The sequence below is a fragment of the Melanerpes formicivorus genome, unplaced genomic scaffold, assembly GCF_026170545.1.
Source record: "Melanerpes formicivorus ecotype bairdi unplaced genomic scaffold, bMelFor1.0.p_v2 SCAF_77, whole genome shotgun sequence".
NCBI classification, from domain to species: Eukaryota; Metazoa; Chordata; class Aves; order Piciformes; family Picidae; genus Melanerpes; species Melanerpes formicivorus.
The window spans coordinates 156,654-184,395 of NW_027142429.1; the positions used below are offsets into that span (position 1 = coordinate 156,654).

General features: G+C 54.3%; 3 protein-coding genes across 4 annotated transcripts in view; 1 reads left to right on the top strand and 2 right to left on the bottom strand.

Annotated features, from left to right (window-relative positions):
* Positions 1–127: 127 nt before the first annotated feature.
* On the top strand, positions 128–21,600 carry DPP7 (dipeptidyl peptidase 7). The gene is made up of 13 exons (XM_068164257.1): positions 128–297; positions 527–640; positions 4,322–4,461; positions 5,152–5,315; positions 7,106–7,241; positions 8,374–8,455; positions 9,804–9,970; positions 11,618–11,678; positions 19,269–19,387; positions 19,468–19,624; positions 19,900–19,964; positions 20,663–20,733; positions 21,218–21,600. The coding sequence occupies exons 1-13, from the start codon at positions 168–170 to the stop codon at positions 21,390–21,392; spliced, it is 1,581 nt and encodes a 526-aa protein (XP_068020358.1). The 5' UTR covers positions 128–167; the 3' UTR covers positions 21,393–21,600.
* Positions 11,934–18,665, bottom strand: LOC137454241 (kelch-like protein 13). 2 transcript variants are annotated; one of them, XM_068164255.1, is made up of 4 exons: positions 17,353–18,665; positions 15,928–16,180; positions 13,878–14,038; positions 11,934–12,824 (listed from the first exon to the last, which is right to left on the bottom strand). In XM_068164255.1, exons 1-4 carry the CDS (start codon positions 18,409–18,411, stop codon positions 12,435–12,437), a joined length of 1,863 nt encoding a protein of 620 aa, XP_068020356.1. In that variant the 5' UTR covers positions 18,412–18,665; the 3' UTR covers positions 11,934–12,434. The 2 variants fall into 2 exon arrangements, with proteins under 2 accessions (XP_068020356.1, XP_068020357.1); XM_068164256.1 differs by having other exon boundaries at positions 12,759–13,340.
* A 647-nt stretch (positions 21,601–22,247) lies between the features above and the next one.
* MAN1B1 (mannosidase alpha class 1B member 1) overlaps positions 22,248–27,742 on the bottom strand; it is a 29,621-nt gene continuing 24,126 nt past the window's right edge. The window contains exon 13 of the mRNA XM_068164254.1: positions 22,248–27,549. Within this exon, the coding sequence (XP_068020355.1) occupies positions 27,346–27,549 (204 nt within the window). The 3' untranslated portion in view covers positions 22,248–27,345. The remainder of the gene's footprint in view (positions 27,550–27,742) is intronic.

Consider the following 27,742-nt stretch of genomic DNA (forward strand, 5'->3'; position numbering starts at 1 on the left):
GCCCCCAGCCCCGCGCGCCCCCAGCCCCCGCCCCCAGCCCCCGCCCCCAGCCCCCGCCCCAGCCCCCGCCCCCTGCCGGCAGCAGCGCCACAGCCGGCGCGCGGCCTGCGCGGTCACGCGGGGCAGGCCGCCAGCTGGGGGTCACGTGGCCGCTGCCCGGCGGTGCCATGCGGACAATGCTGCCCCTGCCGCCGCTCCTGCCCCTGCCGCCGCTCCTGCCCCTGCTCCTGCCCCTGCCGCCGCTCCTGCTGCCGCTCCTGCTGTTGTGTTCGCCGACGACGACTCCAGCCGCTCCCGGTGGGTGCCCTGGGTTGGAGCCCTGTCTGCTTACTGGTCCGTAGAACCGATCATCCCCGGGTGGACCCCTCCCCACTGCCAACCGTTTACCCTGCCCCCCCGCGCCGGCACGGGGTGCGCAGGACAAGTGTCCTGAGTTCCTCTGGGCCCGTGACCAGGACTGACCTGGGCTGTACCGGGTGGCAAGGCCAGCTGCGGGTTTCCCTGGCGCTGACGGTTGCCCCTCCAGCTGTCCGCGCAGCGGGACCTGGCCTGGAGGAGCGGCTTTTCCAGCAGGTGCGGGACCACTTCAGCTTCGAGCCCTGCGGGAATGAAACCTTTCCGCAGCGGTACCTGATCTCGGGTAAGTCCTAGAAGCATGCTGTGGCCGAGCTGCCCCCAGCCCTGGCAGAGCCTTGCAATGGCTCAGCGTTGGATTTTTATCTGCTTTAATTGCTCCCGTGCCTCACTGGTTGGTGCTTGGAGAGCTGCGCTGAGCAGACAGGGATCAGAAAGGAAACTGGTGACATGGTCACCTGTGATGAGGAAAAGGCTGAGGTACTTAATAACTTCTTTACTTCAGTCTTCACTGCAAGGGCCTCCAGCCACACTCCTGATGTTATGGAAGTCAAAGCCAGGGACGGGGAGGAAGAACTGCCCATTGTAAGTGCAGATCAGGTTGGTGATCATCTGAAGAACCTGGAAGTGTTCAAGTCCATGGGACCCGACGGGTTACACCCAGGGGTGCTGAGAGAACTGGCAGAGGAGGTTGCTAAACCCCTCTCTATTATATTTCAAAAGTCCTGGCAGTCTGGGGCAGTCCCCACAGACTGGAAAAGGGGAAACATTGCCCCCATCTTCAAAAAGGGTAAGAAGGAGGAACCAGGGAACTGCAGGCCAGTCAGTCTCACCTCTGTGCCTGGAAAGATCATGGAGCAGATCTTCCTGGAGGCACTACTGGCTCAAAAGAATAGTGAAGAGGTGATTGGGAACAGTCAGCATGGCTTCAGCAAGGGCAAATCCTGCCTGACCAACCTGGTGGCCTTCTATGAGCAGGTGACAACATCAATAGCTGAGGGGAGAGCAGCTGATGTCGTTTGCCTGGAGCTGAGCAAAGCCTTTGACACTGTCCCACACCACATCCTGGTCTCCAAACTGGTGACACATGGGTGTGATGGGTGACCACCAGATGGATAAGGAACTGGCTTGATGGCTGCACCCAAAGAGTGGCTGTCCATGGCTCCAGGGCCCAGGGGAGGCCAGGGACAAGCAGAGTCCCTCAGGGATCAGTCCTGGGACCTGTCTTATTCAACATCTTTGTGGGGGACATGGACAGTGGCATTGAGTGCACCCTCAGCAAGTTTGCTGATGACACCAAGCTGTGTGGTGCAGCAGACAGCTGGAGGGAAGGGAGGCCATCCAGAGGGACCTGGACAGGCTGGAGAAGTGGGCACAAGCCAACCTCATGAAGTTCAATAAGAGCAAGGGCAGGGTCCTGCATCTGGGTCGAGGCAATCCCAGGCACAAATACAGGCTGGGCAGGGAGTGGCTGGAAAGTAGCCCTGAAGAGAGAGACTTGGGGGTGCTGGTGGACAAAAAGCTCAACATGAGCTCTCAATGTGCACTTGCAGCCCGCAAAGCCAATCAGGTCCTGGGCTGCATCAGGAGAAGTGTGGCCAGCAGGTCGAGGGAGGTGATCCTCCCCCTCTACTCAGCCCTGGTCAGACCCCACCTGGAGTACTGTGTCCAGTTCTGGAGCCCCTATTACAAGAGGGATGTGGAGGTGCTGGAAGGTGTCCAGAGAAGGGCCACAAGGATGATCAGAGGGCTGGAGCACCTCTCTTATGAGGACAGACTGAAGGAGTTGGGGCTGTTCAGTCTGGAGAAGAGAAGGCTCCGAGGTGACCTAATTGTGGCCTTCCAGTATCTGAAGGGGGCCTACAGGAAGGCTGGGGAAGGACTTCTCAGGATATCAGGTAGTGATAGGACTAGGGGGAATGGAATGAAGCTGGAGGTGGGGAGATTCAGGCTGGATGTGAGGAGGAGGTTCTTCACCATGAGAGTGGTGAAACCCTGGAATGGGTTGTCCAGGGAGGTGGTCGAGGCCCCGTCCCTGGGGGTGTTTAAGAGCAGGCTGGATGAGGCTCTGTCCAGCCTGATCTAGTGTGGGGTGTCCCTGCCCATGGCAGGGGGGTTGGAACTAGATGATCCTTGTGGTCCCTTCCAACCCTGAATGAAACTATGAAACTATGAAACTATCAGTGTGAGCTGAGAGCCTGCCCTGCATATGCCAGACCTTCCCCTGCCTTTGTCTGCACCCTCCACACCTCCCCTTTGATTTGTGGTCTGGCTGTGGGGTGCAGGTGTGGGGATTGGCCTTGATGCAGCAAGAGCAGCCTAGAAGCTGCAGCTGCATTAGGCTTGCCCCAGGGCTATCTCTGTACACGGTGTCTTCAGCTGGCCAAAGCATCTCTTAAAAGTGCAGCTCAGTGTACTGAACCTATCAGGAAAAACAAGCAGTGACCTAAACCTTGCACTCTGTACCTGTTGCTGTTAGGATGAAAGTGACTCCTCTTGGGTCAGTGTTTTCACAGGATCACAGAATGGCAGGGGCTGGAAGAGACCTCGAAAGATCATCCAGCCCAAGCCCCTGCCAGAGCAGGGCACCCAGGGCAGCTCACCCAGGCACACAGCCAGGCAGGCTCTGAATGTCTCCAGAGCAGACTCCACAGCCTCTCTGGGCAGCCTGCTCCAGGCTCCAGCAGCCTCACAGGGACAAAGTTTCCCCTCCTGTTCCCCTGGCAGCTGCTCTGCTCCAGCTGGTCCCCAGTGCCCCTTGTGCTGTGCTTGGCAAGCCCTGAGCAGAGCCTGGCTCCAGCCCTGCACATCTTTATCCCCAGCACTGAGGGCAGCCCTCAGGCTGCTCTGCTCCAAGCCCCAGGTGCCTCAGGCTGTGCTCACAGGGAGATGTTCCACTGCCTGCAGCAGCTCTGTGCCTCTGGCCTGGACTCTCTCAAGCAGTTCCCTGAGGTCCTTCTTCACCTGAGGGGCCCAGAACTGACCACAATATTCCAGATATGACTTTGCCAGAGCGGGAAGAAAACCTCTCTTGACCTACCACCACAGCCCTTGTTTATAGACCCCAGGATGCCATTGGCCTTCTGTGTTATTTATAACCCTGCAACTTTAGCTGGTTGCTATGCTGGGCAATTAGGGCTCACAGCAAGCAGTCAGTAATGTCTTCTTTTCTAGCCACATCAAGAGCTGTGCAACAGACAGTACGAGAAGAGGCTGTTCTGAACAGTGTGACTGTAAACACATCAATCTGAGTAACCAGGGGCATCCATCCTGCCTGCTTGGAGGATTTGCCAGGAGGTGGGGCTGTGACTAGCAGCACTCCGAGTGCTGCCCAGTCTGGTGCCTGCCTGTGTGTGCGGCTTTGTATGCAGCCCTCAGCTGCTGCTCTGCAGGCTGTTCAGCATTTGCACTCAGTCCCATTCATGAGCTCAGGGATCAGATCAGCCCAAAGACAGGGGAACAGGAGTGAGTGTTGATAGCACACCCAAGGCTGACATTTGACTCTAAGTGGCCCTGTTTGACCAGAACCTATGCCCCAATTCAGGTCTTAGGGATAAGTCTGTTCATAGAATCAATAAGGTTGGAAAAGACCTCAGAGATCATCAAATCCAACCTATTACCTAACACCTCCTGCCAACTAATCCATGGCTCCAAGTGCCACATCCAGTCCCCTCTTGAACACCTCCAGGGATGGGGACTCCACCACCTCCCTGGGCAGCACATTCCCATGGCCAATCTCTCTTGCTGGGGAGAACTTTCTCCTCACCTCCAGCCTCAACTTCCCCTGGCACAGCTTGAACAATTCTTCCTTGTTGAGCTCCTGCTTAACACCAAAAGCAGGGCAAGTCTATGCTCATGTGTTGCTCTTTGGGTTTGTGTATTTGTTTATTTGGGGGGGGGGGGGGGGGGGGGCTGGTTTGTTTGGGGATTTTCTGTTTAACTTGCTTCTGTCAATTGCCTCATTCAGCAAAGTTCTGGAAGAAAGGATCTGGACCCATCTTTTTCTATACTGGCAATGAAGGTGACATCTGGACTTTTGCTCAGAACTCTGACTTTATATTTGAATTAGCAGAGGAACAGCAAGCACTTGTCATTTTTGCTGAGCATGTGAGTAGTTTAGGCAGCATGCACACTGCAGAGCCAGCTTTGTTCAGTATCACCCAATTCAGCTGTCCACAGGTCCAGAGCAATAGTCACATCTCTTATGAAGCTGAGGCATTCCTGATGCCAGCTTTCTCCTCCTGGTAGCAGCTCTGTTTACTTAGCCATGGCTTCTGGTTCTGTTTGCTATGATGCCTACCAGCAGCCCAGGATGCAGGCTACTGATCCAGTAAAACCTGTGCTGTGGTGTCATTTGCTTCCTAGCAGTGCTCCTGTAAGCAGTTCCCATGGGCCTTCAATTCCACACTAAATTAGAGAATTCCTTTGTTTGGATATTATTTAATCTCTAGTTTGGGAAGTCCCCAGCCAGCCTCTCCCTCACCACTCTATACTAACCCATGAGGTCTACATCCAGAGATGCCTCTGGTCCCTTTTCTACTTGGGGATTTCAGGGCAGACACATGCTAGGGTGTCCACTGAAGCAGCTTCTCATGGACCGCATCCTCTGCAGCCCACGTCCTGAAGGTCTGTGTTTACCAGATGCAGGAGCCAAGGTCCTTCCTCAGCTAGTACCAAAGTAGAGGACACTGCTCTGCTCCTGCTGCCCTTTGTGCACACTTAGCCCAGTTCTGTGGTGAGAAGAGAGAAGCCCCAGAGCTTGACATCAGCATTTCCACAGCTTCTCTTTCCTTGCAGAGGTACTATGGGAAGTCTCTTCCATTTGGACTTGAGTCAAGACAGCTGAGGAAGACTCACCTGCTTACTGTGGAGCAAGCCCTGGCTGACTATGCAGTGCTGATTACTGAGCTTAAGCAGCAGTATGGTGCTGCAGCCTGCCCTGTCATAGCCTTTGGAGGCAGGTAAAGGTTGTGTGTGCTCCCCTGTGTCCACGCCCAGCCCCACTCCTGATGTTCTCTTACACCTGTTTGGCTCTTCAGCACATTCTAAAGGCAGAGCTTTAACCTATCTGACAAAGAGCAGATGTGCCTGTGCCTGAGCTCCCAAGAGCTCATCACCCATCCCAGTCAGCTCTCCCAGCAAGAATTAGTCCCAGTTTGTGATTGCTGTGGAGAAGCACCACTGCCAGGATGGCTCTAGGCATCTTTACTGTGCAAGTCAGCCAGACCTGCAGAACACAGGGAATTGTTCCTGCAGGACAGGAGCATTTCACACTGGAAATACAGAAAACTAAGAACTGGTAGAAGATTCTTTCCAGGGACCACTCAGCTTTTTCCTGACCACAGCCTGTCTGACAACATCCAGCCCTTCTCTTCTAGGTTCCTTTAAAACTCTGCTCTGCAACCTGGGGCTTGCTGACTCCTGGCTTCCCAGCAGCAGTTATTCCCCACAGTGTGAGCTGCTGCTGCAGCAGCTCAGAGCTGGGTTGAGGCAATGTTCTTGTCTCCTGACTGGGTCCCCAGGCTTATGGTGGAGGGAAGCTTCCCTTTAAAAGGCTTCCACCAAGGCCTTCCAATGCAGTCACAGTGAGCCAAGAGTTGTTGATTGTTACCATTAAACTTCCAGCTTACTGTGGTGGTTACTGGACTGTTGATGTTAGGGAGGTTTGTAAAGTGACTGTCAGGCCAGCAGCTGGTGTAAAAGGGGCCAGGAGCTGTGCTGAAGTGGGAGAGGGATTCAACACAATCTGCTGGCTGGGTTGCACACTGGACCACAGCTCCATTTGTGTAAGTCAAAGTTGAGTCTGCAGCAGCCCTGAGCAGCACTGCACCCATGTGAGGAGCACTGAAACAGGGCAGTGCTGGAGCAGCTCAGCATTTCCCATTGTAGAATAAAACCCTCTTCTATTACTTAGAACTTTGCCAAACTTCAAGCTGAAATTGCTTGTGGGCAGATCTCAGCTGATTCCTGTTCCCAAAGCCAGGGCTAGGGAGCTGCCCCTGGCCTAACACAGGTGATGTGGGAAAGGTTATCTGCTGCAACCACCTGAGGGGATGGGGAGGGAGCCCTCAGAACCTGCAAGCCTGGGGTCAGACCTGGTGTTATTTGTATTTAGGGGGTTGTCATTTTCCACCCCCAGGAGTGGCCTCAGAGTAACTCCACAAGATACTTCTGTCACCCTGGTTTTATCTAGCACCTATTGATCCAGTTGCAGATTGTGGCCCTGGCACTGAAGCTACCAAAGTGGGTTTGAGTTTTATTGTGGCATTTGTTAATGCTTCCCCTTGCCCGTGTCTGTGCTGACATCCATGCTCAGGAAGAACACTCTCCACTTGCAGCACTAGAGAGGCTGTCCCTGAGCACTGTCCTTGCAGCGTTCAGGGACACCCTTTGCTAAGAGCCCAGCCAGTCTTTAACATCCCACATGCAAAATGTGTCTCCTTCCCCCCACTGAACAGTGACAGCCTCACTTGGGCCCCCTCTTAGCTCTGCTTCAGCTGTCAGGACACACTCAGGATGTTACAGAATTAAATCTGAGGCAGGGTTTACATTTGGCTGCAGAAGCAAAGGAGGCTGATGTGTTCCCACTGGGGTCAGTGTGAGGCCAGTAGGAGCACATTGTGTGCTGTCCTGGACTCATGAGGATAGCATCTAGCAGGTATCCATCAGCTTCTTGTAGCCTTGGGTGAGGTGAGCCTGTGAATGCTGCCCTGACCTCTTGAGTTAAACTCTCCTGTCTCTGCCATGGCAGCTATGGGGGAATGCTGAGTGCCTACATGAGGATGAAATATCCAAACATTGTGGATGGAGCATTGGCTGCCAGTGCTCCTCTGCTGTCTGTGGCTGGCCTCGGAGACCCCACCCAGTTCTTCAGAGATGTAACAGCAGTAAGTAGCATCTCTTTTCAGGAGCACTCTTTTCTCCCTCTAGGAACACTGGGGGGTTTCTTTTTACATCTGTTTAACCAGACATCTGTCTCCACAGCATCAGTTCTGGGCAAGGATTGCAATTAAATGGGAGCCTGCAAGGAGAAGCAGCAGCTGCCCATGTGATGGCTGAGCACTGCCTCAGCTGGGGTAGCTCAGGGCCCAAAGGTGCTGCTGTGAGGAGCACCTTCAGTTCCTTTAGTACCATTAAGGATTTAGCACCATTAAGGTGCAGTCTGAAGTTTTCCTTTGTGCCTGGCTGAACCTCCTTTAACTAACTGATTCTTCAGGTGCTCTCCCCAGGTGTATTTTGGAGTGTCAGCGATTCACAGCAGCTCCTCAGTCTCAAGATGGTTCCATTTCAAGGAAGAGCTTGGCAATCTTTCACTAACTTAAAACATGCAGAGTGTCCTGGCTCAACATTTAAACTCAACATTTGAGTGTGGCTTTCACATTTTGAGGACACAGGATCATAGAATCCTAGAATGGTTTGGGTTGGATGGCCCTTAAAGATTATCCAGTTCCAACACTCTGTCATGGGCAGGGACACCTCCTGCTAGCCCAGGTGGCTCAAGACCTCATGCAGCCTGATTTCAAACACTGTCAGGGTTGGAGCCTCCACAGGTTCTCTGGGCAACCTGTTCCCATGCCTCACCACTCTTCCTGGGGAAGAATTTCTTCCTAATGTCAGTTTGGGGTACTGGAGCCTGCAGTGTCAGTAACAACCTGCTCCACCAGTACAACCAGCCACGTGCCTTCAGGTTCTTCTTCAGCAGCAGTACTGCTTTCCCCAAGACACAGGACATGGTGGCCTTGATCCCCTGGCAGATTACTGGTGGGCTTAAGAAGAAAAGCAGCTCCTGGTTTCCAGAGCAGTGCTCTGCCCCCCTTGCACAACTGACTGCTCCATGGCTCCCTCTCCTAAAGCACAGGTGGAAGAAATCTATGTTGGGGTTTCAAATAAATGCAACCCACTCCTGAAGATGCAGAAGAGGCTCTAAGCAGTGGGCCAGTAACCCCTGTCACCTGCTGGTACAGTTCTTCCAGTGCAGGCTCCACATCTGTCTCCCCTCTGTCTTTTCTGTCCCTTCAGGATTTCCACAGGTCCAGCCCAGGCTGCAGCGCTGCTGTCCGCAGAGCCTTCCAGCAGATAAAGGATCTGTGCCTGAGTGGAGGTAAGGACAGAGAGCCCTACAGGGCTTCTGAGGGGTAGCCAAGAGGCAGTCCCAGCCATGGGGATTGCACAATGGACTTCTGAATGAATGAAGCTTTGGTTAGTGTTTAAATGAGTATGAGGACAGGTTGGGAGAGCTGGGGCTGTTCAGCCTGGAGAAGAGAAGGCTCCAGGCAGACCTCAGAGCAGCCTTCCAGAACCTGAAGGGCTCCAGGAGAGCTGGGGAGGGACTCTGGACAAGGGCTGGGAGTGCCAGGACGAGGGACAATGGCTTTGAGCTGGGAGAGGGAAGAAGACTGAGACTGGAGAGGAGGAAGGAATTGTTGAGAGTGAGGCTGGGGAGACTCTGGCACAGGCTGCCCAGGGAGGCTGTGGCTGCCTCCTGCCTGGAGGTGTTGAAGGCCAGGCTGGATGAGGCCTTGAGCAAGCTGGGGCTGGTGGGAGGTGTCCCTGCCCATGGCAGGGGTTGGGACTGGATGATCTTTAAGGTCCTTTCCAACCCAAACCGTTCCATGATTATTTGAAAGCAGCATCTCCTGGGAGTCCTGCATGGTGCTGGAACAGCTGTAGTAGGTTGCTGATCTGTGTCAGGGCTTGCCTGGTCTGTGCTGCTGGTTGTCTCTCTGGTGACTGCTGCAGGGGCTGGCCCTGGAGCTGTCCAGAGGAGTTGGTATCCAAAGCCTGGTAATGTTTGTCCTGCTGGGTGACAGCAGGACAAACATTACCAGTGAACAGGGAAGGTGTGCCTGGTGTCAGGTTTCCTGCAGCAGGGTGGGCAGGTCTCAGGCTTAGGAGGGTGAAAATGAAAGGGAGCAGCTCTCTGCAGCAGAAACAAAAAGGTCTGCGAGTGCCTCTTGAAGGAATCTCTGCAGAGATGGATTTCCTGACTCCAGGTGACCTCTGCATCATGCTGACCTTTGGAGGTATGTTTCAGGAGTCCTCTGACAACTCTTCTCACTTGGTAATTCTGCTCCTGGTAATTCTGACACAGCTCCTGCCAGTTCTTGCAGCTGTGCCCTCTGTGCTGTGCCCTGCTCTCCTGTATGACAGCTTGCCTGTGGAGACTGCCCTGCAGCACCTGGCAGGCCCCAGGGAGCCTACGGGGGCAAGGAGGAAGCAGCGTTGGAGGCTCCATGAAGGACAGGCTGTGGGTCATGGGCTGTGCAGGCTCACAAAGCTGCCCAGGGAGGCTGTGCTTGTGTCTACATTTGGATGCAATGTGTCCTTCCCTCTGCAAACCCAATTTGTCTGCCCAGCCTCTCCTTAGCCCTGAGCCAAGCAAGGTGCTGAAGCCTGCCATCATTTTCCTCTGTCCAAGTTTGTGTCTTTCATTTTCCTTCCTTCTGCAGCTTACGAGGAAATCAGCAGGAAAATGGCCACGTGCCAGAAGCTGTCTGGCAAGCAGGATGTTTACCAGCTCTATGGCTTTGCTAGAAATGCCTTCACTATGATGGCCATGATGGACTACCCCTACAAAACAGACTTCATGGGACACCTCCCTGCCAATCCAGTGAAGGTGAGTGCCTGGAGCGCCTGGCACTGCCAGGCACCCACCAGTGGTGGCAGAGACAGGAAGAGGCAGTGATGGAGGTTGCAGCCCTTCCACTCAGTAACTCTGCACCTTCTGAGCCTCTGTGATGGTGACTGCTGTCAGACTCATCAGGGAGCACTTGCTGCAGCCACTCCTACTCTGCCCTGCCTTAAGACACAAAGCTGCAAGCTTGTGGGCTTCAGCTTTGAAACTCTAAAAGCAGCTTTGTTGTAGCCTGTCTCAGTGGGCTTTCAGAGATGGTTTTGTTTGGTGAGCAGGGATGGAGATCCACAAATCAGCCTCCTTTCGAAGTGTCACCCAGGCAGATGGGATTGAAATATAAAGCAGGGAAAGGTCTCCTGCTGTGGGGACTGGAAGGCTGTGAGAGCTCCGAGAGAGTCAGAGATGGCAAGTGTGGGAAGGGTCCTGAGCCTTGGCAGGGAGGGGTTACAAAGACTGCTCAGCTGACTGCTGCGTGTGGGAGCTCCCAGCCTTGGCCCCAGATCTCCAGCTGCTGTTGCAGTTCATTTCTTCTGGTGTGCTGTGGCCACCGTGCCGGCGCACCGCGACAGCACATCATGCCGGCACACCGTGCCAGCGCACCGTGCCAGCACATCATGCCAGCGTGCCAGGCCAGCGCACTGTGCCAGCACATCATGCCAGCGTGCCAGGCCAGCGCACTGTGCCAGCACATCATGCCAGCGTGCCAGGCCAGCGCACCGTGCCAGCACATCATGCCAGCGTGCCAGGCCAGCGCACTGTGCCAGCACATCATGCCAGCGTGCCAGGCCAGCGCACCATGCCAGCACATCGTGCCAGCGTGCCAGGCCAGCGCACCGTGCCAGCACATCGTGCCAGCGTGCCAGGCCAGCGCACCGTGCCAGCACATCTTGCCGGCGCGCCAGGCCAGCGCACTGTGCCAGCACATCGTGCCGGCGCGCCAGGCCAGCGCACTGTGCCAGCACATCATGCCGGCGTGCCAGGCCAGCGCACTGTGCCAGCACATCGTGCCGGCGCGCCAGGCCAGCGCACTGTGCCAGCACATCATGCCGGCGTGCCAGGCCAGCGCACTGTGCCAGCACATCATGCCGGCGTGCCAGGCCAGCGCACTGTGCCAGCACATCGTGCCAGCGTGCCAGGCCAGCGCACTGTGCCAGCACATCATGCCGGCGTGCCAGGCCAGCGCACTGTGCCAGCACATCGTGCCGGCGCGCCAGGCCAGCGCACCGTGCCAGCACAACTTTCTTTGCCTCTGGCCTCGTAGCATGTATGGTTTGAGCCCTACCTGGAGCAAAATGCAGGAAGCTATACAGGCTATGCTGCCCTGGGACTCGAGATGCTGTCTGTAGCCCCACTGGGCATCCAGCTCCTTTCTGGGCTCTGTTTACAACCTGTAAACTGCCCTCTGGAGAAGGGCATTAAAATACTCTGTAGGGGGAGGGAACTGCTGTGTGGCACTGTGGCTTCTGCAGAGCTGTTGAAGTTGGTGAAGAGACTTTGTCTCAGTGCTGCCTCCTCTTTCTGTGCATAATGTTGCTAGAAGGGAGGAGAAGATCCCCTGCATCCCCCTTCTGCGGAGCAGAGGCTCTTACATACCGTGTCTACAGTTTGCTTGTCATGTATCTTCTCCAGGTTGGCTGTGAACAAATCCTTGCCCACACAGACCCAGTTGAAGGCCTGGCTGCTCTGGTTGGTGAGTTCCTGGCACCAGCTTGGTCTTTTGGGGCCCTGCAAGCAGAGCTGCTGCATTGTTGTGTGGGTCCTGCATCACAGGAACTGCTGTGACCATCCCCCCCTCTCCCGCTGGGTGGTTGTGCCCCGTACTGGCTTTGCCAGGGTGGGCCTCTCCCCATTCCAAACCTATCCTTCTCAGATTACTCAGCAGCCCTTTAGCCTCCTGAAGATACCTGGTTCTCTTCTAAAGCTTTACTGTGCTCTGCCCCAGGAAGTTGTACATTCAGTGAAGGAGCTTTCCAGGTTCAGGACAAGGTTGTCAGCACTGTGCCCTGTGCTCTGTCACGGTGGCAATGCCACCTCACCTACATCAGCCACATCTGTCTCTGTCAGTGCCTCATCTGTCTCTGTCAGTGCCTCATCTGTCAGCCAGGAGTATTTGCAAGGAAAATATTGGAGCTCTTTGAAAGATTTTGTGAGAAGTCTTCCAGTTTGCTCACTAAAAACAAGTTCTGCCTTGGTCATAGTTCAGAGAAACAGGTTCTGAATGTCAGAAAACTGACTGAAGGAATTCCTTCAGGTTTCATGCAGCTCAGCAGGGTTGGCAACGACTGTTTTATTTTCTTTCACACATTGTGCATGTTGCCAGGATGGCTCCAAGTCAGAACTGTCCCAGTTCCACCTCACTGGTACAGACACTTGCCTGGCAGCTGTAAAAAGTTAAAATGCTAACTCGTTGGCAAACCCTGTCAGCCCTCCTTGATGTCTTCACACCCTACTTCTCTTCTGAGGCAGAGTGGGGCTCTTGTCCTTTTGTGATCAGGCAGCTGAGGGTGGATTTCTTCTCCCCTGCCCGCAGAAGGTCCTTCGTGTCCCTGCCCAGCTTGCCACCTGTGCTCACAGTGATCATGCAAGAGACGTGATCCACCAGAGCTGTGGGCAGGGGAGTGGCCTTTGTCCATACCTGTGCCTCAGTGTTGTAGAGGAGGACGCTGTCCTCCTTCTGCATGTGCTGCAGCGAGCCCCCTCCCACCAGGTAGAGCGTGCTGCCATGGGCTGTGAGGCTGAACTGGCAGCAGCTGAGCGGGGACAGCGTCAGCGTGGTCCACTGGTTGCTGGCAGGGCAGTACCGCTCCGTCTGGTTCACCTGAACCCATTCCCCCACCTGCAAAGAGCCACAGCACCAACTCCCCCACTGTCTCATGCTGTGGGTGGGCATCGCTGTCACAGCGAGTTTCTGATAAACCAAAGTCCCAGCACTCACCACCAGGCTTAAGGTGCTGGATTCTCAACCCACAGTTAGCAAGCAGGGACCAGAACAGATTCAACTCTTGCTGTGGCAGGGCTTTAAGGGAGCTTTCTCCTTGGAAACCCAGAGCAGGGTGCCAGAGGGACTGGCACAGCCCAAGTCCTGCCTGCTCTGCACACTTCCAACACGTTACAAGGAATGTTATCTAAGCAGGTCTATACTGCACCCAGTTGTGGACACTGAGTTTGTGTCATCTGGAGGAACTGGGTGTGCAGGTTTCCTTTAGAGATCTCTGTCCCTTCCCCAGTGAGCAATTAAGTACCCTGAGACTTACAAAGAAACTGCCCATCGTGGCAGAATCAGACCAGGCCCTGAGTCTTTAGGCTTTCACATGGAAATGATTCATAGCTTGGAAGGATGATCCAGTCCAGCCTGTCAGGGTAAGGTCATAGCTGAAATGAGATGGGCCTCCCTTGGGAGTTTATGCCAATGTCTAAGAGTTTGAATAGTGACAAAATTTTTCTGGCATCCCTTCTGAATCTCCCCAGTAGCAATTTGTCCCTATCACCCCTGGTCTCTACTGTGGGACTGTACAAACAGTCTCCCTCCTGATGATCTTTGCAAGCTCCCCCATGCCCCTCTGCACAAGGACATGCAGGTGCTGGGGATGTCTGTGGCAGGTCTGGGACTGGTTTTACACTCAGGTTGCCCTGTGTTAGGCTGATCTCACCAGAGGAGCCCCCAGGAGCCTCTGTTCTCTGGCAGATGCAGTGGCAGAGGGCAGCTCCCAGCACACCTGGCTGCAGTGGCAGCCACAGTGTTGCAGGCTTGCTGGCCTGGCCCCGACTGTGCCAGCCCACTAGGAGCCCCAGAGTTATGGGGGCTGACAGTTATGGTCAGCCTGCTGGAGTAGAGGTCAGAGCCCAGCAAGGGGGTCAGACTGGGGATTCTAAGAGCCAGTGAACTTACTCTTTTGAGCGTCCTTCCCCCAATGCAGAAGAGGCTGTCCCCAGCTGCAGCCATGCCGTGGTCACAGCGGGTGAAGGCCATGGCACTGTTGCCAACCCAGCGGCGCAGGCCAGGGAGGAAGCTGTAAGTGTCCCGCAAGGTTTTACCTCCAGAGAAGCCCCCTGGGAATGAAGCAGAGGTCTTAAAAGTCTCTCCAGCATCCTCTCTGACACCCAGCAAACCTGCTGCAAACACCAGCTGACTTTTGATTTAAAGCACCTGCGGAGCTCAGGTTTCAAACTGCTGTGCAGGGCTGAGGACTGTGCACAGGCAAAAGTCAAACAAATTTACACAGAGTGACAAAACTGCAAAGGTAAAAGCCAGACCAAAGGCCAGGATCCTGCTGACATTTCTGCTCTCTTCGTGCTGCAACAGCTTGGGTGCATTTGAAACCATATCCCAATGTTTCCATACAAGTTACAATCTGACAGACAGGTTGGTTTGCTGGGGAGAAGGAAAGGAGGCTCCTGGTGACTGCTTTCCGTGAGCTCCTCAGGTGTTTGAAACTGAAACCTTGAGCTTCTCAGGTGATTTACTGAGGAAAACACAAATCAGTTTCAGCTCTTTCTGTAAATGGTTTTCCACAAAAGACTTTTGGGGTGCTCCAGGTGTAACCAGGAACAGCTTTAATGAGGGAATCTGCTTCCAGCACATGCCATCAGGAATGGAGATTTGAAAGGAAAGCCTTCAAAAGTGCTTAAATTTGAGTCTTTGAAGGCCAGAGCCAATCTGCCAATGCTGCTGTCACCTTACTAGGCATTCCCTTCTGTAGTCAGGGGTGCATTATAAAGAGCTCCTTCCTGGCAGGGTAAATGCCTCCAGCTGCCTGCCTGCTGAGCCTCTTTGCAAACCAGGAAGGTGCTGTTTCAGGTTGGCCATAAGCCCCAGCCTGCCTGGGTATGGACTCTGGCTGCATGGAGCTTGTATTTCAAACTCACTCTGAAGTAATGCTCTCAAGTTCTCAGCTTGGGTAGAGCTGCAGGCTGGCCCAGTCACAGCTGCAGTTCCCTCACTGGTTTAGACTGAAATGAAAGCTGCAGGCAGGTAAAGGTCTCACAGCCAGAGGGGAGAACATGCTCCAGCCCAGCTCACCATGCTGGGGGTGGAGCTTGGTGAGGCAATTCCCTCCTTGCTCTCTGGTGAGAATCAGGACCAGTAGAAGTGCCTGTGGCACTGGGGCCACCTGTGTCAGAGAGGGACCTGAGCCTTGGTCTCAGCCATTCCCCCAGCCGAAGCACTGCCCACCTCTGCTGCCAGTGCAGGAGCCCTGCTGGCACTGGGGTACATGTCTGGAGAGAACAGCCTGGGTGCTGCCTTCCCTACCCCTGGGGCCTTGAGGCCATCACATCATTCCAGGTGTGCCACTGACATTAACCTGGGCTAGATCCATACAGCGGTCCCAGCTGGCCATAACTGTTTCTTGAAGTAGGGAGCTGGCAACAACAGCAGACTGGCCCAGACCATCCCACACCAGCACAGTGCTTCTCCTAGGGCAAGCCCAAATCAGTAGCTGTAAAAGCTAAACCTCCTACAAGAATTTCCTGCTGCTTTATTGCTAAGCATCCTGCAGCATCTACCACAGATCCCTGCAGCCGAGGAACTCTTGTACAGCAAGAGCTGTCCAGGCTCAGAGACTAAGAGCCTGCACTACCTTTCTTACTGCACCACAGCAGGGGCAGGCCCACATCTTCCATTCTCATTCACACCAGGCTTTAATCCCATCCCTAGCACCATAGCAGCCTGCTCTTGTTTCATGTTTCCAAAGAGCAAAGCTTTGGGGCTTAGCCAGGACTGCAAGGTCGAAGAGGACCCTGGGCTGGGGCTGCAAGCACATGATGTCACCTTTAATGGCTTGGACATAAAATAATTCCTGCTGTTCAGGAGGGCAGTGAGGCTGTGGTAACATAGCAGAAAAGGGCCACTGGAGGTGTGGGTGTCAGTGGCAGGGGTGCAGGTTTAAGCTGTGATACTGAGATGGCAGCAAAAATCCCCAGAGCTGCTCTGCTGTCACCTGAAATGTAGAGGATTCCCTTGTGGGTAGTGCCTGCGTGATCAGCAATAGGCATGGGGAACGGAGCTGTGAACTCCCACTGGTTGGCAGCAGGCTGGTAGAGTTCCACGGTGCAGGTGAGGGTCCCCAGCAGTGTCCCACCACCCACAGCAAGGATGCAGTCAGCCAGGGCAGCGGCATGGAAGCGCGTCCGCCGCTGCAGCAGGCTGGCCACCTGCAGCCAGCAGGAGTGCCGCGGGTCGAAGCGGAACACCTGGGAGGGCAGCAGAGAGGTGAGGGTTAGCAGAGGGCAAGTGGCTGGCATCTCATTTGGCTTCAGGAGCTGATAAACATTTAACCTGGACTGAGGAGATGTTTATGTTCGGACCTGGAGAGGCTCAGCTGCCAGTGCAGCTGGGAGCAGAGCTGTGGCCTGGCTGCAGCGCTGGGCAGGGGTGGGGACAGGTTCTGCTTTGTGCAGGTAGTAAGCAGGAGGTGAAACATTGGCTTCATGAAACGGCTTTGTGTCAAACACCAGCTAGCAAGTGGCAGCTGACAACTTCCAGTGAGGTTTAAACAAGCACATTTAGCACTTCTGCAGCTGCAGAGCTTTGCCCACTGCTCCCACCTAGGAGAAGGTGTGAGTGGCATCTTCTCCCCTCACATCACCCCAGGGACACAGACCCTCTGCCACAGTGAGCTTCCACTCACATCTGAGGCAAAAGTAAATATGTGCCCAAGCTGCTTGTGGCACCCTGGTTAGAAAGCTCAGGTCACTGAACCGAGGCAGTATCTGCAGAACCACACAGGCTGAGTGCTGGGCTTGGGCTGTAGCTCTGCAGCCAGTGCCATGGCCCTGCTGCTTTAGCCTCCTCTCCTCTATTGCTACTGAGCTGCCTCCTGCCTTCCAGGCAGGGGAAGAGAGCTGCTGTTTGCAGTGGCTCTGCGGAACTGAGCACAATGCTGGGCTAAGCCCCCTGGAAGTGTGGGGAAGGAAATCTTGCTGCTTTTTCTAGCAAGCTCATTGAAGCTGTCTACAAAAAAAAACCTGCCCAAGGCTTCTCCAGGCAGCAGGGGAAGGTCTTGGGAGCTAAAGCAGATTTACCTTCCTGGAGCACAACCAAGGAATGAGCCAAGCTCCAGGCTTTAACTGCTGCCTCCCAGGCACAAGTCCCATGGAGAGCATCCATGGGGGTGTTTGATCACCTGACCTGGAGCTAGCTGAACCTGCCCTGTGGAAGTTGTGTACAGCTCAGGGTGACAATTTGCAGTAGGAGCAAGGTGGGAACAGGGCAGAACAGGGCAGAGTTTGGAAGCTGTATTCCCAAGGGCTTTCTGTGCTGCACAGAGCACTGCGAGGTACCTAAAGGCAGGAGGTCTGTGGTGGGCCAGAGGAGTGACTCCCTCACCCAGGCAGTGTTCCAAGGGGAAGTTCTTGTGCCTTACCTTGTTTGAGGGCTGCTTTCCTGTGGGATCAAATTTGCTCTGTCCCCCAATGACAAACAGGAAGTCATTGATGACAACAATGCAGTGGTTGTACACCGGCACACAGAGGTCCCCCACCTTGTGCCAGGCACTGCATCTCTGGTCTGCAGCCCACATCTCCCTGCACACAGAGTTGTCAGCAGTTCTGCCACCAGCAACCAGCAGCACAGCAGAGCCGGAGCGGAGCCTTGTGCGCTGTGTCTGCAGCACTGGCTGAGCATACAGCTGGCAGTGGTAGCTCAGAGCCTCCTCTAGGTACCTGTGGCAGCCCAAATCCAGCCTTGTAAGAGGCGTATCCTGGACATACCTCTGCAGGTCCCACAGAGGGATGAGAGGGAATCTGATGCGCCCCAAAACATCCGCAGCGTCCTTCAGCCGCGCGCGGTCGTGCTGCAGCCAGCTCAGGGCGGCTCGGAGCAGCTCCAGCTCGCTGCACCCCTCAGTGTCAGTCCTGTCTAAAATTTGACAGAGAGTTCCTCGATCCAGATCTTTCAAGCACTGAGGATCAGCCAAGATCTGTTTGTAGTGCTGCCCCACGTAGCACATGGCTCTCTGCCTCAGCTCTGCGGGGCCCAGCCTCTTGGCAATGGTAAGGATGTCCCTGCAGTTCTCAGGGTTCAAGCAGCCCTCAAGAAAGCCAAAGCACAGCTTGATCACCTCCCGAACCAGGAGGGCTTCTGCAGCTTTGAAGGTCTCCTCAATATTCCCTAAGGAGAGGTCTAGTTTGTTGGAGTAGATGAAGTTGAGAACGTTCCTCAGTCCAGCAGCACTGACAGCTTTCAGTTGGATGTTACCAGCTGGGCTCCCCGCTCTTGTCGAGTCTCCAGCAAACAGGACCTTGCAGTAACTGCTTGCCGCTGCTAAAAGCACCTTGTGGGCAGGAAAGCAAACCCCTTCTGCCTCCAGCGTCACATCGCACAGAGCGCGCTGCGAGCGGAGGCTGCCGAGCCCCTCCAGGAGCCTTGCCGGGTAGGTGTCTGACGTGAGCCTCCCTGTGCCAGCCTGGGAGTCCAGCAGCATTTCTGAAGGGTAGCCCCGGAGCAGCCCTGCCACTCCTCACTGCACTTAGGGCAGCTCCTGGGCAGGCTTCTGCAACTGCAGCAGTGGTTTTATGCCTCAAGGGAGCTGAGACCAGAGAGCCATGCAGAGCAGCAGCAGCTGTGTCAGCTTCCCTCCGCGTGCCCTGTGCCTCACAGCAGTGTGGGGCTGTTTGCAAGGGGAGCTGCTGGTGCTGCTCGCCACACACAGCCCAGAGTGTTTGTAGGCTTTGCCTGTGGGTGGTGACTGGCAGCAGTAGGTGGCCCCCAGCATAGCCACATTCCAGCGGCTGGCTGGCACCTGCCCCTCACAAAGAGCTGTTCCTGCTTCAGCAGCCCCCCCGCTGTGCTCTGCAGGGCTGCCTGGGCAGGTGCTCTTTCATCCGGGCAAGCCTGCACACGCTGTGCTTCCCTTCCTGAGCAACCGGCAAACACAGGCCTGGCTGCAACATGCCAGCCATGGCCCTCTGCCCAAATTTGATGCATTCAGCTGAGAGCTAGAGGAGGTGGGAGGGTCCCAGCAGTTGTGTCCCCCATTCAGTGACCATCCCATACAGCACAGGCTGCCCCAGGGACTTGGGCTAGGGCTCTCGCAAGGGTGCTTCTGGCATGAGCAGAGATGGCACCTAGGAACCTTTTCCTCCCTCTGTACACAGCAAAGCCTGGCCTGCATCCAGGCTTGAGCCCAGGTGAAAGCTTTGGGATCACAGCCTAAGGCTGGGGCAGACCCTGCTAGCTCTCCCCTAGCCTTACTCACCCAACAGGGACAGCTACTCTGCAGGAGGCGTGAGGCACAGAGGTACTGAGGGGTTGGCTTTGTGCTGTGCTCCCCCCCGGCAGGGGTGTTCTACAACTCCTCGGGCTCGGCACAGTGCTTCGACATTTACCACCTGTACCAGGCCTGCGCGGATCCCACCGGCTGCGGCACCGGCGCCGACGCAGAAGCCTGGGACTACCAGGTGAGGTCCTGGGCACACCAGCAGGGTTCATCTGCTGCCATAGTTAGCTCCTGGCCTCATGAAGTCCTTGTACCTCCCAGGTCTGCACAGAGATCAACTTAACGTTCGACAGCAACAACGTGACCGACATGTTCCCTGCCATGCCCTTCACGGAGGCCATGCGGCAGCGCTACTGCCAGGGCCGCTGGCACGTGCGGCCGCGCCCGGGCTGGCTAAGCACCAATTTCTGGGGAGCAGGTGAGGGGTGCCACCTGCCTGGCCTTCTGCAGTCCCCTGTAGCTGTCTGCCTGTGCCCCTCTGCCCAGCTGAGCTCTGTGAGCACAGCCATACTGCACTCAGCCTTGTGCTCACCTCAGCCCAGCGCTTTCCTGTGCCCCTTGAGACAGAAGTGGGAAACCTAAAACCTGCCAAGAATTTGTTCTGTTCCCCGAGGTTGTGTTTTCTATTCTTGGCCATGTTTGGGTGACTGGGCAGGAAGGAGGCCTCTCAAATGTCATCTCTCTGACTTTCAGATTTGAGAAGTGCAAGCAACATCATTTTTTCAAATGGAGACTTGGACCCCTGGGCTGGAGGTGGGGTAAGCATCTGCACTCCTGCACTCTGAGCAGAGCACTGCTCAGGTGAAGCTTTCCTCCCCTTTTCAGAGCAGGCCTGGCAATTAATCTTGATCCCACGTGAGTTTCTGGAAGCAGCTGTTCTACACTGAACCATCCAGGGCCCCCGTGACATTTCCTGGTGGTCCATCAGCAAGGATGCAGCAAAAGAATCCCCCCTAGTGCAGAGCAAGAGCTTCCTTACCCAGCCTCTGGCCTCCCACCCACAACCCATCACGTACGTGTGTCCAGACCTGGGCTCAGTGCTGACAGCTGAGTCCTCCCTGCTCTCTTCAGCCCCAGCACATTTTGTGACACCACAAGGCTGCTCTAAGCAGCAGCTCAAACCAGGACACGTTTTGGCTGAAGTTCAACAAAACCACAGTGATGGCAGAATTTAAAACCCAGAGCCACCCAGAACTGGACTTTGAGTCGGTTGAGCTCCTGGTTGTAGTACAGAAGCTCCTTGGATTAGGCTGGCTTGGTAGTCCCAGGCTGCTTAGGGTGCATAGGCTCAGCTACTGCAAAGTGCGTGTGACAGTTTCCATCACCTCTAGGACAGATGAATGGGCCCACTGGGCCTGCTGGCCATACACACAGCAGCAGCTGTACTGAGGACCTCTTTGGGTGCTATTCCTCAGTCCTGCCCAGCTTGCCTGGCCACTGCTCCTTCTCCTTGCAGATAAACAGCAGCCTGAGTCCTTCCCTCATTGCCTTGACCATCAAAGGAGGTGCTCATCACCTGGATCTCCGGTAAGCACTGCACTCTCCTTTCACTGACAACATCCTGCAGCCCTGGATGTTGAATCTTAGCTAACCACAACCTAAAGAACCAGGGGATGAACTTCAAGGGCACTAGGTACCAGGCTGTGGCAGCCTAACTGCAGATGAGAATCCTTTACCCAGGACAGGGCTCAGGAGTCTGCCAGGGAAGCTGTGTGGAACTCTGCACTAAGCTCACAAACTTCCCTCTCTTGCACAAGGACTGGCACAGGTGTGTGGTGGCCTGATCAGTCACATCAAGTGGTCCAGCATCTCTGGGCATCAGCCTTCAGGTGTGGAGCAGAAGGCAGCAGCTGCCAACACAAGGGAGAGCTCAGGGCTCTCAAGCCTGCCTCCCAGCCTCCTGGTTTTCCAGGGCACAGAGCGCACAGGGGATCAGTGCCCTGGCTTGGGTTTTGCTGTACAAGGGGCAGGGCTGCTCCCCACCGAGTGTCTGACGCTGCTCTTTCTCCAGGGGACACAACCCTGCTGACCCCCCGGCCGTCACCGAGGCACGCCGGCTGGAGGCCAGCATCATCGGCAGCTGGGTGCAGGCCGCAGCCGCGCGCAGGGCACGGGCGGCTGGCACAGCACACCCAGCACAGGCTGCCAGGCTGCCACCAGGGCATGGGCACGCAGCAGCCTGCTGAGCTCTGCCTGTGCTGTCTCCTCTTCCACAGCAGTGGGGATTTGCCTCTCAAGTATCCCACCTGCCCCTAATAAAAGCAAGAGACCCTGATCACTGAGGTGAAGCCAGCCCATATTGTGTTTGGGCTTCCTGCTCACCTGCTTGGAACGCAGAGGCATTACTAAGGGTGGAAATAATAAAGGCTTGCTTGTGATGCCCGTTTCAAGCCAGGCTGAAGTTGCTTACCTTAGCAAAGGTGGTCTCAGGAGGAGCAGCTGAGGAAGCTGTGCTGGTGGCTGTCTGTCTTAAGAGCATCCCGGAAGAACTGCTTCTGGGGGAGCCTGAGTGAGGATGCAAGGTCAGAAAGTCCCAAGACACTGCACCTGCATCCCTGAGGATTAACATTGTTCAGCCATGTCAGCAGTTCCCCCAAACCAGTGTCCTGATGTTGAGCTTTCTGCACAAACACCTGCAGTGAGTGCCATCCAGGGGGTGCCAGCTCTGTGGCACTGCCACCCACCTGGACTAGAGCGAGTGCCTCAATCTGCACCAAGGCTGGGTCAGTGATCCAGACTTGGTACCACACCTGGAAGGCCCCAAAATCACCACTGCCCTGAACACCATGGTTGCAGGAGCAGCCTTAAATGAAGCTAAATGATTTTTAGACAAAAAGCAAACACTGGAGGGCAGGTGGGAAAGCAAAAGGGTGGTCAGGCTCTGCCAGCCTCAGCCTGGGCAGTGAGTTTGGGCTTTTTTAGCTTTCACTTGCTCTAAAGATACCCAGGTGCTGAGCTTGAGATGTCCACAGTGTCATCCTGGTGTACTGCTGTCACTCAAGAGATGCATGTCAGTAAAGCACACTTCCACTTGAGACAGCTTCAGAGCTTCTGAAAATAAATTACAAGTTTATTAAAGTGTGGGACAGAATTCCATGGCTTGGTAGTGTAACAAAGGAGTAGAAAAAGGAGCCTGCTCAGCATCCTCAGCTTTGCACAGACAGGGGGATTCTGACCTACTGCAATTACTATGCACCAATACATATTAGCTTAATTGCAAATTACTAAACCTTGGGAATCAATTGGATGCCTCAGCTGATCGTTTGCAGTGATTTTATGTTAGTGGAGAAGCTTCCTGGCTCATCAAAGGCTTAAGTTCCTTGGACAGTCACAGCATTACTGCAGCCTGCTGCTGTGCTCAGACTCCAGGCTTTGTGTGCACTGTTGACACTGCTGGGGCCTCCATTCCCAGAGCTACTGCCAGGCACTGCTCTATCTCACAAGATTGGGGTGCTGACAAAAGGGCTCTCTGCCTGTGAGCCACTTGCCTCTGCCCTGGCCTTAAGTACAAAAGGTTCAAACTTCTGCTCCCCCCCCCCCCCCCCTTTACCCCCTGCTGAGGAGCACAGCTGGACAGGGACAGAGCAGGAACAGACGAAGTCCATTTCCAAGATCTTTCTCTAGACCTCTGCAAAGAGCTCTGGGTGTCCTGCTTGCTCAGACTGAAGCCAGGCTTCAAGTTTGCTGCTGACAAGATGGTTTGTAACAATGCTGCCACTTCCAGACTTGCTGAGATGTTAGCCCCTGCTGCAGGGCAGCTCACAGCACCACCTCCCCACCCCCCCCAAGCTTTTCTTAATTTCCCAGATCCCAGCAAGTATTCATGAAAAGAAAGCAGCCAGCAGTGGATGTGTCTGCAGGCAGAGACCTCTTTGTATTACCTACCTACCAGCATCCCTGGCTCCCAGTAAGCAGGTACCCTAATGAAACCTACCCAGCACCAAGCCCAGTCTGTGCCTCCTGGAAAGTCAAAAAGCCACCAAGCCACCATCTTTGTTTGGGCCTTGGGGTGAACAGAGGCCCAGGTATCTTCTGACCTGCAGGAGGATGAGTTCTTAATGTCCTAATGGCTGCTTACTTGAGAATCTCCTGTTGCCCCAAAGGGCTCCCCAGAGCCTGAGGGGCACAAACAGTCTGATGGAAGCAGAAACTGAAGGCTTCTAGGTGCTCTGGCACAGGGATGAACAAGATCTGCACAGACAAAAGCAATTATAAGAAAAGGCTTCAGGATCTGTGGCAGGAGTCTGAGTGCCACAAACATCCACATTTTGAGGGCACCATGGGGCCTGGAGGGGTGTAGGGAAGAGCCCAGCAGCAGCAGCCAGCTCTCCTGCACGCTGCAGGCACACTGCTAGTGGCTGAACTTCAAGGAATCCAACAGGAAAAGGAGTGCCAGCAAAGTGGCCCAGAGCACTGTCCCTAGGGCCATGTGGTTGAAGACCTGCAGTAGTGAGGGTGTAGAGCAAAAGCTGATTCAGCCTCTCATCAGGGACCAGCATGAGAGTAACCAACAGGACCACTGCACACAACAGTAAGAGCTTCTGCTTTACTGGTCAGAGCAAAGCAGCAGCTTCTCCTGGCAAGCACAAAGCATCCAGTTCTGAAGAACTCAGGCCTGGCTTTTAGTGGAAGCCGAGGCCTGCAGATTGGAAAGCTGAGTTCCAGCAACACTTGAGAGTGCTGCCACAGACCATGCAAAACTGCCAGTGGTTGGCCCCCAAAAGTCCTGAGGCTAGATGCTGCCTGTGGCCCCATCCACCTACTGCATCTGGTAGCAGCCAAGAGGAATCTCGCTGAGCTGTGGATTACAGCCCAGAGCATGAGACCTCAAGCGCCCCAGCTGGGCAGCCCTCCCTGGCTGTGCCCATCAGCTCTGTTGTTCCTCAGTATAGGCAGCTGCCTGGGGCTGGGCTTTTCTTCCTTTGTTTGATTTTAATGAGGAAGGCACTCAAGCTCTTGGGGAGAAACCAAGGCAGCTCTTTGTGCAGAAGGACAAAACCCCTGGCTGAGAAGATGGCCTTTCTGCAACAGCCAACTGCAGAACCACCAGAGCAGTGCACACAGACAACAAGGAGGTCCCAGACCCTGCAGCTAAGGCTTTGGATGGTAAGGATGGTAAGGAAGGGAGAATACACCAGGAATGTAGAGGGGCCTTTGCAAAAGGTCAGGAGCAAACAGATGAGCTTCTCTCAGATTATTTAGACTGGAGTCTAAAGCAAGCAGCAGTTCTCTAAGGCAGAGAGGGATGAAAAATCTGAACTCCAGCTTTAAAGGCTGAGAGCAGCAAAGCCACACCCTGCAGGGATGCAGCTCCCAGGCAGAATTCCACACAAAATGTATCAGCTGGACCAAGAGGTTCAGCAAAGAGAGGAGAAGTGTGCTTGGGACTGATGATTTGCTTTGCTCTCCAACTCCTTATCAAATGCATTGTCACTCTCAAGCCAATCATGAGGCAAACCCACTTACAACACTGGCAGTTCAGGCTGGGTGCCTCCTGTTACTGCCACAGAAGTTACACCTCCAGTGTCCAGGGTGCCCAGCCCAGCAGATGGGCACAGGAAACAGCCTACTTCATACCCATAATATCCTGCACCCTATAAATCCATCTGCACTGTCTTTGGATTCCTCTTCTCCAGTGGGAGCTGCTCCCTGTGGGGTAACGCTGGGGGAGTAGCTCAAGGTCTCCCCGGCCTGGCCAGGCCTAATGCCAGGAGGAGAGGGGAGGCAGTCTCAGGCCTGGCCAGCCTGAGACCAGCCTAGCAGGGAGGGGGGCAGAGAGAGCCCTTGGGGGTTTGGGTATACCCTCAGGTGGGGAGAAGGGAAGTGTTGGGAGGCTTTGGGTGTGCTGTAGGGGACTCTGTGTGCTTTGGGATCCATCACTGTGCTTGCAGCTCCTGTACAACACTTGCTGCTTTTCCACTTAAACTTTCCCTCACTTCTGCAACCCAGTTGTGTGATCAGTGTTATTCTTTCGCCCCTCTCAGGGGCACGAGAGGATCTGCCTGGCCTCAAACCAGGACAAAGAGAGTCTCCCAGAGTTCCACTGGTAAAGCTGAGCACATTAAGACTTAAGAACAGAAGGTTTTTGGTGAACTCTGTCCACTCTCTAAGCACTCTCCTGCTTTCCTCAAGAAGCCTGGGAGATGCAAGGCCAAATTCTGCAAGTTTAGCAATCCAGAGCAGTCATTACTTCAGGGTTCAAAATTAGCTTCCTCTGAAGGCAGGAGGCCAAAGCAACACAGGGCCAGGGAGGGTCTCACTGAATCTATCTCTTGGTTGTTTTTTTTTTCCTATAATCTCCAGTTTTAAGCCTTCAGCTTTCAGCCAAAGCTGAAGAGGAGCACAAACCTGCTCCACAAACAGAAACACTGAAGCTGTTTTCTCCCACATTTCAACAGCCTTTTCCTCTTCACCCTTATGTCAAAGTCTCAGGAGCAAAACAGTTCTGCAAAGGCTACAGCTGCTGGCTTCCACTGCACACAAGTGAGACACTCATCTCCAGGGGCACTGGTGAACAAAGAGCATCAACGCTCTGCACAACCTTCTTGTGCCTTGCAAATCCCCAGGGCCATTGGATGCCAGAGGAAGCTGCATTTCACTAACCTTCCCCATTCCCACATGCCATCATCAGCCCATGGAATGAGAAATACTCCTGGAAAAGACTTCAGTAGTGGTCCCAAGGGTAGGGTCTGGCTCTAGCAAACAGAATTGGTCACCATAAACCAGCCCCAGATTTAGAGATTCACAGGGGGCTGCACCTTGCTGCCACCACCACACCTGCAGGCTTCCCACCACTGCCAGGGGTGTGACAGGAAGGGACCTCTTCACAAGAGGCTCTTCAAGAAGCATGAACAAGCACGGTTCTGCTGATTCAGCTATGAACACCACACTGCTCAAGCAGCTACAGAACCAGAAGGAAAAACTCTATAGAAAGCTGATTCCCAAATTCATGGCATAAAATCTATTTGAACATCAAGAAATGAAAGCTCCCAGGGCTCCCAGAAGGCTCAGCCCAGACCTATTTGGTCCTCAAGCAACTGACCAGATTTCACTGGGAGCAGGAACTCCCTGCTTTTAATCCCACTAGTGAAAAATACCTCTACCCAAAGTACTCCTAAGGAGGACAAAACTCCAGAGATCAGCACTATGCTTTTCCCCCAGTTTAACCAATTCTGAGTAAGAAGTTTGCTGTGCATTCTAAGCCTGTCTTGAGTCAAGACCTCACAATGCAGCATCTGGACAGGATGGGACAGAAAGGCTGATGCCAGAATTGCACCTCATGTGCTGCCAAGCTTCCCCAGTGCCCAGCTTTCAGTCAGAGTACCTGAGTCTAACTGATGTAAAGAACATCTGAAATGCAGGTGGAGTTCCTTGTGTTTCACATTATCTCCTGCATTCCTGCAGGTCAGCTGCAAAACTGCAACATCTCAACCACTTTGAGCCAAACCAGCAGCAAATTCTCTCCCATCATTCATTTCAGCCACAGCTTGAAGAGGTTGTTCAAAGTGCTCTAGAAAACTTAAGACACTGTACAACAGAAGCTTTGCTGCCACTTCCTTCTCCTCAGCTGCTGCAGCACAGCTGGGTAGTTTGGAATGAGTGCAGAGTACCGCTGGCAATGCCGAGAGTTTTCTTCTTCCTGGGACACTGTCACAGTTCTTTGTTGATTCCCCTGACCACCTGAAACAGCAGCTGAAGCACCAGGCTCTTAGGAAGGGATGGTGCTGTTCACTGGTGTTAGGTGAGTCCAGAATAAACCAGAGACCTGCAGGTTTATTCCTCTTCTGCAGGGCCAATCCTGGCCTGGACAACACCAAGCTGAGCTCCTGGTATTTAATGAGCATTTAGTAAGATGGACAGAAGTGAGGCCTGCTCCACCAGAGCTCTGGGAATGTAATGGTCACACCACAATTCTCTGAACCTCATCATCAATACCAGGAAACAGGCTTAGCATGGCACAGCTTGGCCATCCCAGAAGCAGGGATTAGCTTTAAGACTGACGTGACTCGTCCAAAGCAGAGATGCTTCCCTAAAGGTTTTGCCTGTTTGAAACCAAACAGTGCAGCATCTCTCCTCAAACCCTGAAAAGTAAAGTGACTTGAAGATAAAAATGCCACCCCTGGAAGGTCTGCTGACAGTCTATGCAGGCCCCCAGATAGGGAGTGGATGAGCTTCTGTGTTGAACACAAACTTGTCGAGGTTGATCAAGTCAATGTCATCCGAGAAGAGCAGGAACAGGTACTTGAGCGTCTCCCCGAGGAAGAAGCTCTCCATCTTATCCCTTGGCTCTGGATTGCTGGGGCTCTGCACATTGTTAATGGAAGTGTAACCACCTGTGGGGACCTGTGCCAAAAGAAAAGCAGAGACTGTGTTCAGATAATCTAAAACCCATTCTTTCTACTTCCTAATATCCAGATGCACTTGGAGCAAACAAGTGCCGAGGAGCAGCTGGGCATGGGCCCCCCCCCCACGGCCTCAGCCCACACTGGCTCCTGCCTTGCTGCAGCCACTGGGAAAAGCCTCCTTGCATTTTAAA

Excerpts from the sequence above, each read along its gene's own strand:
- LOC137454241 (XM_068164255.1), bottom strand. The coding sequence starts at position 18,411 with ATGCTGCTGGACTCCCAGGCTGGCACAGGGAGGCTCACGTCAGACACC. Across the intron at positions 16,181-17,352 it reads GAAAGCAGCCCTCAAACAAG|GTGTTCCGCTTCGACCCGCG; the intron begins GTAAGGCACAAG and ends CTGCCCTCCCAG. Across the intron at positions 14,039-15,927 it reads GGGAATCCTCTACATTTCAG|GGGGCTTCTCTGGAGGTAAA; the intron begins GTGACAGCAGAG and ends CTTCATTCCCAG.
- DPP7 (XM_068164257.1), top strand. The coding sequence starts at position 168 with ATGCGGACAATGCTGCCCCTGCCGCCGCTCCTGCCCCTGCCGCCGCTC. Across the intron at positions 8,456-9,803 it reads GGATCTGTGCCTGAGTGGAG|CTTACGAGGAAATCAGCAGG; the intron begins GTAAGGACAGAG and ends TTCCTTCTGCAG. Across the intron at positions 19,965-20,662 it reads ACCCCTGGGCTGGAGGTGGG|ATAAACAGCAGCCTGAGTCC; the intron begins GTAAGCATCTGC and ends TTCTCCTTGCAG.